This window comes from Mytilus trossulus, unplaced genomic scaffold (genome assembly GCF_036588685.1).
Source record: "Mytilus trossulus isolate FHL-02 unplaced genomic scaffold, PNRI_Mtr1.1.1.hap1 h1tg000234l__unscaffolded, whole genome shotgun sequence".
Classification (NCBI taxonomy): Eukaryota; Metazoa; Mollusca; class Bivalvia; order Mytilida; family Mytilidae; genus Mytilus; species Mytilus trossulus.
The window spans coordinates 3,979,039-3,987,193 of record NW_026963315.1 but is presented as its reverse complement, the minus strand read 5'-3'; the positions used below and the strand labels follow the sequence as shown (position 1 = coordinate 3,987,193).

General features: G+C 32.9%; 1 protein-coding gene across 1 annotated transcript; it reads left to right on the top strand.

Moving 5' to 3' along the window:
- The first annotated feature begins 1,022 nt into the window (after positions 1-1,022).
- On the top strand, positions 1,023-7,189 carry LOC134701285 (cyclin-dependent kinase 10-like). Its single transcript, XM_063562415.1, has 3 exons — positions 1,023-1,110; positions 2,594-2,661; positions 5,699-7,189. The coding sequence occupies exon 3, from the start codon at positions 5,722-5,724 to the stop codon at positions 6,790-6,792; it is 1,071 nt and encodes a 356-aa protein (XP_063418485.1). The 5' UTR covers positions 1,023-1,110; positions 2,594-2,661; positions 5,699-5,721; the 3' UTR covers positions 6,793-7,189.
- Positions 7,190-8,155: the final 966 nt, after the last annotated feature.

Genomic DNA, 8,155 nt, shown 5'->3' with positions numbered 1-8,155 from the left:
AGACGTCTAGTAATGGATTTCTGTTAATATGTACATATTCAAATATCTGTACAATACAGGACTATTCACGGATTAAAATCTTTAAAAAAATACTTCAGTTTTTCCCAAACTGAAAGTGGGACACTCCTGTCTCTATCTTATCATGGCACTAATGCCACCGAGCGCACTTTCATGTGTACAGTTCATACTGAAAGTACAACATATGCCGCTTTGTGCACATATATATACTTATTTCTTTTTCTTTTTACAGTTAATATGAACATGATGACGGACTTCAAAGATGGATCCAGAAATTTTTAGAAAGTGGGTTCCGGCCAACTGGCCTAGGAAAAAAGGAGAGGGATTTCGAACCATATGTCTGCATTCAAAACACATGCAGGCACTTGTCTAATAATTGTTTTATCTCCTTATATACATGAACATAACATTATGTTATATCAAGGTATGACAGGGAAAAAACCGTGAGACAAGTGCCTGTGATTCAAAAGTATTAATCATAAAAGAAAGAGGTTTCACCCCTCCCTCACGGAATTCGCAACTGTACTTATACTTTCTGAAAATACAAACTCTATCTATTTAAGATCGTAGTAAGGTTACCTTCTAACAGGGACTTTATATACTAAGATATATACGGTAGTATAGAAAGTCCCTGCTCATAACTAATTAAACTTCATGACTGAGAACTTGAATACCAGAATTGAAAATTATTCTGTTTATTAAATTGATCGCAATCAAAATATAACTTAACGTTGAAATTCACGAAAAACATTTGATCTAGTGAAATTAATGGTTCATCATATAAGTACTAAAATGTGTATGTTAAAGTTTAAAAATGTGAATATACAAACAAACAAACAAATATTTCATTTGCCAATCACGGCGCCCAAAATGAGCAGAATAATTACAATATAATTTTCAAACATAATGTACCTAAAGTAAATTAAAAATAGGTTAATATATATCCGAACTATAAATCCGAAATGATTACAAATCTTCACCGGAACAGGTTTGATTTTCACAAACTCCTGTATTTCCGGTTTAGAAAAATATTGTTTGGCATTTTTGGCACATGATGTTCCCCAATGATTAATACAGAATACAATGATTAATGTAAGATATTGATGATGATTTATACATTTGTTTGTATCTTTTTAACAATTAAGCTGGTTAATGAAGCAACATGAGTACACATTTCTCGGTCTAGATCTAAAACAACTGTTCAAAAGCTGAAAAAGGAAAGATATAAATTTCCAAAATTTGAAGCCAACTTAACATGCTTTAAAGTAAAGTAATCTTTATTTAAAGTCGGGTTTCATATATACACAATGACAATGAACAATGAACATGAGCTCTTTAAAACAACTGAAATGTTCAAGCTTTAAGGTTCATCATAACAAATGGACTAATACGGGGGTCTCATTGGGGGGCTCCGATCCCCAGATCCCACTTATTGTTTTGTTAGATTACCGTATCCCGCTTACATTATGTACGTAAGCAATTCTCATATTTTTGCCATTTCCCGGGTCCAGCTAGACCTCATTTCCCGTTTTCACGACACAAAAACGACTTTCACGTGTCACGCTTACAAAAAATAGGCAATCCCACATCACGCTTAGACCCCAATGAGACCCACTTATACCTGTTGATAGTGTTTATAATGCTTTTTTTGTTATTTTATATCAATATGGATCTTGTCTATATACCAGCTTTGATTATTTGGAATACATTCTAATTTTCACTTCTTACTACGCATTTACATGTACATTGTACTACATTTGTATAAACTTCAAGATTTACCTGTATTATTTTTTTTTCTTCAAAAGTGATTATTTCGAAGGGTTTAATATTTCGCAATTGTGTCTTGCCAATAGTGCCATGGCTTTGTTTGGACTTCTTTGTTTGCCTTTTGGCCTTGAATGTTTGTCCCTAATATTGTATTAACTGTGCATTTGCATTCAGATATCGCAGATAAAATATATTCGTTCATAGTGCATTAATTTACGTTTTTTGATTGAGTTAAGCCTGCCAATTGATATTTTATCGTGTGTTTTTTTCTTTGTTTTGATGTTATGCTATCATGGCTATTGTTTCAGAAAAAGGGAGAAGGTTTGGTACCATTAAAACGTTTAATCCCGCTGCAAATGTTTGCATCTGTCCTAAGTCAGGAATCTGCTGTACTGTAGTTTCTCGTTTTTTCATATAGATTAGATGGTTGGTTTTCCCGTTGGAATGGTTTTACACTAGTAATTTTGGGGCCCTTTATAGCTTGTTGTTCGGTGTGAAGGCCGTTCATTGACCTACATGTCTAATGGTTTACTTTTTCAAATTGTCATTTGGATGGAGAGTTGTCTCATTGGCACTCACACCAAATCTTCCTATATCTAATATGGCTATATTTACACCGTAAAAACTACTCTGAGAACAGACTTACCATGGCCAGTTTAGTTTGGAAAGTTTTAAGGGTGGCATCAACTAGATATATGAAAGTTAAATGCATTTTGTGTTTTTGAAAGATCAAATAATTTTAGTTCGTTCCTACAAAAGAATAGTTGAAAACAGAATTTTGTTTTAAACCATTTTTGATGTGTTACAGAGATTCCTCAAGAAGATACAATGTAAAGGCAAACAGATGAATTGAAAGAAAAATAGTATTTAATTCAGGTAAATTCAATCTTGTCTTGGTAATGTAAAGTTCAAATAATTATGATCAGTCAGGGGTACTACTTAAACAAGTGATTTCAAAATCACTTCCTGAGTGATTTTGGCTAAAATCACTTCTTTGAGTGATTTTGGCTAAAATCACTTCTTTGAATGATTTTGGCTTTGAAATATTAAAAATTTTCACACGGACTTTTCAAAATCACTGGAACAAGTAATTTGAGAAGTTAAAATGTAATCACTTCAATAAGTGTTTATAACATTTTTGGGATATTTTTCACACAAGCTTGATTATTTTATTGGTCAAAAGACCAGAATTTTATTTAAAAATAAACTATGTACATGCAGGAATTGTCTTTTGCTTGATAAACCTGTCAGTTTTTACAGTTTATTTGAATATGCAAAAACTGGAATAATTTGTAGATCAAGACATAACTTTAAAATAAATCATTCTAACTCTAAAGAAAACCAATCAGGTCACCTAATATTGTTGACCTTTGTCTGATAGTAAGAGTAGTTAATGAATATTTTATTACAGAACAATTCCCAAGGGTACTTTTAAAAGCTTAAGCGCACTAGCTTACTGCCCAAGCGCAATAGCTTACTGCCCAAGCGCACTGGTGAAATTGATATCCAAAGATAAAGGGATAATTCATTAATTTATGTAGGAAAATTATAGAAAAGTTTTTGAAAATATGGAAAATATAAATGAAATTAGCATTTGAAGATCAAAGGAAACATCAAAATCACTTAAATAGGTGATAACTAAATTTTAAAAATCACTGAAATAAGTCATTAAGTGATAATGAAATCACTTGTTCAAGTAGCACCCCTGACTGATGACGTCTTGAAAGGCTATTATAATATTTTTCGTTGAAGCCTTCGTCGATGTAGGGCGTCAAAGAAAAGATATAATAGCCTTTCAAGACGTCATAATTATTTGGACCAGGTAATGTGGTGAATTTGGGCACTTATACAGGGATTCCGTAGGTATCAGGTCCTTTCACGCCCAATACACTTTCGCACCCTACACGCTGCACCCAAAGAAAAATGAAAGCAAATTCTAGTTGAATAATTAGAAAATCATGATTGTTTTGATGTAAGTACTGCATGTATTAAGCTTGGTATGAGTAAAAAATTGAAGATTTTAAATGAAAAACAGCTTGGCACCTTTGATCTGAAACAATAAAACAAAGAATTATAGCAATACACTAACCAAAACATGATTAAAATGTATTCAACACATACAAAAATGTTTTCAGAATCTCACTTTATTTTAAAACAATGAAATAAATTTATAACAATACACTAATCAAAACATGATTAAGATTTATTCGACACAAAAAAAAAACGTTGCCTCTCTTTATTTTAAATAAATGGCAACAAATTATACTTATAGGAACACACTGATAACAAAGTCATTAAACATAGAACCAATAAAAAATTGGGAGCGAACGTGTAGGGTGAGGTGCGAACGAATGTGTAAGGATTGGGCGGAAACTGAAATGGGCACGAACGTGAATTGACGCGAACGAATCCAGATTCGATTCTGTAAGCCATTTATAGATGGTGCTTCCCCAGCGTCTGTGACTGTGGCAGGAAAAAGAAGGCATATGATTTGTCTTGGGACCCTGATCACTTGCAACTGACTATTTCGACCTCATTGAATCTGTATTCATTTGAACTTCAATTTTACCCCTTAGCTAGAGATGAATAATATTAACACATGAATTGTCAGTGTAAAATATTACTTATTTAGAGGAAAAGAATGTCATTGAAAGTGAAACATAGGTAAATCAATTCATTGACTGATTCGATCAACATGATCAACAAAAATTCATTCTTATACAGCATTACAGGTAAAACATTGATAAACATATATTTTTAATCTATAATACATGCATGACATGTATGAAATTAAACAGACCTAGAAAAATCTAATTGCACAGTTGCTGAACAATGCTTAATCTGTTTATTTCTATATTTATCTTCATTTTGCTTATATGGTCACAAGAGGTGTTCTAAGGTCACCTCTATAGTAAATTAGGTGGTGTCTAGACTAAAAGAGTAAACTACACACAAAATAAAGCTATACCCTATAGCAGGTTGTTTTTGCTGGGTGTTAATTTTTGCTTATTTTCATGGTTAGAACAAAATCGCCAAAAATGTGCACATGCAAATATTTTGTTAAAACATGTAAAAGTTCAGAATCCGCAAAAATAATAAGGGTTGAAGTATTTCATATACCTTTTTTAATGAAAATCGTGAAATATTACACCCGCAAAAAATAACCCGCTATATGGTATATATATATATTATGGAGCTCATAACCTCATGAACCTGTAAACTGTTTATTTGAGGCTTTCAATAGTATGGATGAATGTTTTTACATTGCTATAAATCAAACATGAGAATTTGAGTTAAATCAGTGCCACTTAAGCAGATCCATTATAATGTAATAAAACAATCTAGAATTGCCACAGTGACACTTTTTAAGGCAGACACTATAGCTATCAACTTGAAAACAAATTACCACCCAATTATTTGATGATTTGTAAATTATGAAAAAACTATCTATGTATTTTGATTTTTAATATTTGGGCCCGGTTATTAAATTGATCCACATTGAGGTCTTAAGGGTCTTAAATTGAACATTATTTGATTTCATAAAAAAATGAATTCTTGGGGTTCTATGCTGAATCTAACCATGTATTTAGATTTTGGAATATTGGACCATAATAGGTAAATGTCCAATTTAAAATTTTAGAAGTTTTTATTAGTTAGTTCTTAGACCACATTCATTCTGTGTCAGAAAACTATGTTGTGTCAACTATTTAATCACTATCCAAATTCAGAGCTGTATAACAACTTTATCTTGTGATTCATTATTTTATTTGAGAACAGAAACAAATGTTTGTGTTGAAGGTGAAAACACCCATGACCTATGAATGATGAATGATCAAAGGTACATCAAGTTACTGTAAGATTATAAGAAGGTAATTGAAATGTCATTAGTTTAATATCTTTATTTATTTTTCAGAGAAAAGCATTCATATAGAGAAAATGGCATCAAGTTTCAGTTCAAATACTTCATCAGAAGACACCCCTAGGTTTATGTCAATTTTATCTGGAGAATTGATGGACCTTCCCGTCGATTCAAGACATGGTAAATGTCGTAGTGTAAGTGACTTTGAAAAACTGAGCCGAGTGGGAGAGGGGACATATGGAATAGTATACAGAGCTAGAGATAGGAGAACAAATTACATCGTTGCATTGAAAAAAATGAGAATGGAGAAAGAAAAGAATGGAATTCCAATTAGCGGCCTTAGGGAAATTAACATTTTGCTTAATCTTCGACATACAAATATTGTTGAAATGTCTGAAGTTGTTGTAGGAAGGAGTCTTGAAAGTATTTTTCTAGTAATGGAATACTGTGAGCAAGATCTTGCTTCTTTATTGGACAATATGTCTGCCCCTTTCACAGAGGCTCAGGTCAAATGTATTATGATTCAGTTATTAAAAGCACTGAGGTATTTGCATGAAAATTTCATCCTTCACCGAGATCTAAAAGTATCAAATTTACTTATGACAGATAAAGGCTGTGTTAAAATAGCAGACTTTGGATTGGCCAGGAAGTATGCTTTCCCAGAACAACCAATGACACCAAGAGTAGTAACTCTTTGGTACAGGGCACCAGAACTACTATTGGGATCTAAGACGCAGACAACAGCCTTAGATATGTGGTCTGCAGGATGTATATTTGGTGAGTTGTTAGCTCATAAGCCCCTTATACCAGGTCGTTCTGAAATCCATCAATTAGAAATGACCATAGAACTGTTTGGTACCCCTAGTGAAGCAATCTGGCCAGGATTCAACGATTTACCAGGAATGAAAGATATCACTTTGAAGAAACAACCATACAACAATGTCCGTCATACTTTCCCATGGTTGACCGATGCTGGAATCAGACTTTTAAACTATTTGTTCATGTATGACCCAGAAAAGCGAGCTTCGGCCGAGGATGCTTTAGATAGCTCGTATTTCAAAGAACAACCTTATCCATGTGAACCAGAGTTTATGCCATCGTTTCCTCATCATAGGTTAAAACGAAAAGAAGAGACAAGAGAAAAATGATTTTGATAGAGAAGATAAGATCATGGATAAATTTGTTGTAAAGTTACTATTGCATTTAAGTTAGAATGTTAAAATGCATTTATATGTGTGAGACATGTACAAAAGTCAATTCAGTATACCCGGTATATATATAGAGTGAGTTCAACAGTTGGAGTAGAGTTTTAATATGATGTTAAAAGAGGATAACATTTTAAAAAATGCCAATAAAATGTACCTTTATTGTAATAAAATACATTCACAGAAAACACAAACATGACAAAATTTCTGAACTAAATATGAGAAATTTATGATCATTGTTATAGATCATATATATATATATATCATTCATCATGTTGTATATAAATAAAGAAAAAAATGATGGGATGCTGTTTTCTTTGTCATGTTTGTCTTCTGGTCATGTTGCAACCTCCTTGATAAACAAAACCCATATTATAAGTACTGTAAATATAAAAAGGACAATGTATAACAAGAAGGAAAACCAGGGCCGTAAATTACATGGAGGCATGTAGGCAGTTGCCTCCTATTGCGGGATACCCCCCCCCCCCCCCAAAAAAAGAAAAAAAAACCCCAGAAAATAAAAAAAATGGTTAAAATCATGCATTATTTTAATAGCACCGGTTATTAATTTGACCAACAAGGTGATTAATTTGTTAGCCTTGTCAGTTGGGTCTCGCAGTTGTGAAAGATCGTTTTTTGCGCTACAGCGCCTCAAAACATGGAATAGGTCATCAATGACGGAAAACAGATTGTGTGGTCTTGCTATGCTACACATACATAGAAGTGACAATGTTGGCAATATTGAAGGTATAGAAGTGCTCAAGAGAGGGGATTCATCTGGTCACAGAAAAATCGCCTTTGCATTTGATAAAGCTTAACCAAATAAAACTTTCAGTATAAACAAACAGTGTTACTTTATATTAATTTGAATTTTATGATCAAAATTATGAGTAATAAATTACATGTGAATTTTCAGTTTAAGGTTTGTAAATTGTGTCTGTGAAGGGAAGTTAAAATAGCTCGATTTGAACAGACAAAAAAAAAAGCAGGATAAACCACAAAAAATGCTCAAGTTGGCAATGTCAGGGAGTCTTTAATTTTAAGTTCGCAAATTGTTTCACTCAAACTTAGTAAAAATGGCTTGTGCAGTCATAAAGAAGTATAAAGCGTAAAAAAATATTACTTTACACCTAATCTTACTCTGAATTATAAAATTGAGAATGAAAATGGGGAATGTGTCAAAGAGACCACAACCCGACCATAGAGCAGACAACTGTATTCAATATTTTTAGGGTCCAAAAAAAATTTCGCCTCGCTCTGCTCGGTGGGTGCCTCCCCTTCCATGGGAGGCAATTTATGGCCCTGA

Bases quoted from the DNA above. Each gene is read 5' to 3' on its own strand.
- LOC134701285 (XM_063562415.1), top strand. From the start codon at position 5,722: ATGGCATCAAGTTTCAGTTCAAATACTTCATCAGAAGACACCCCTAGG.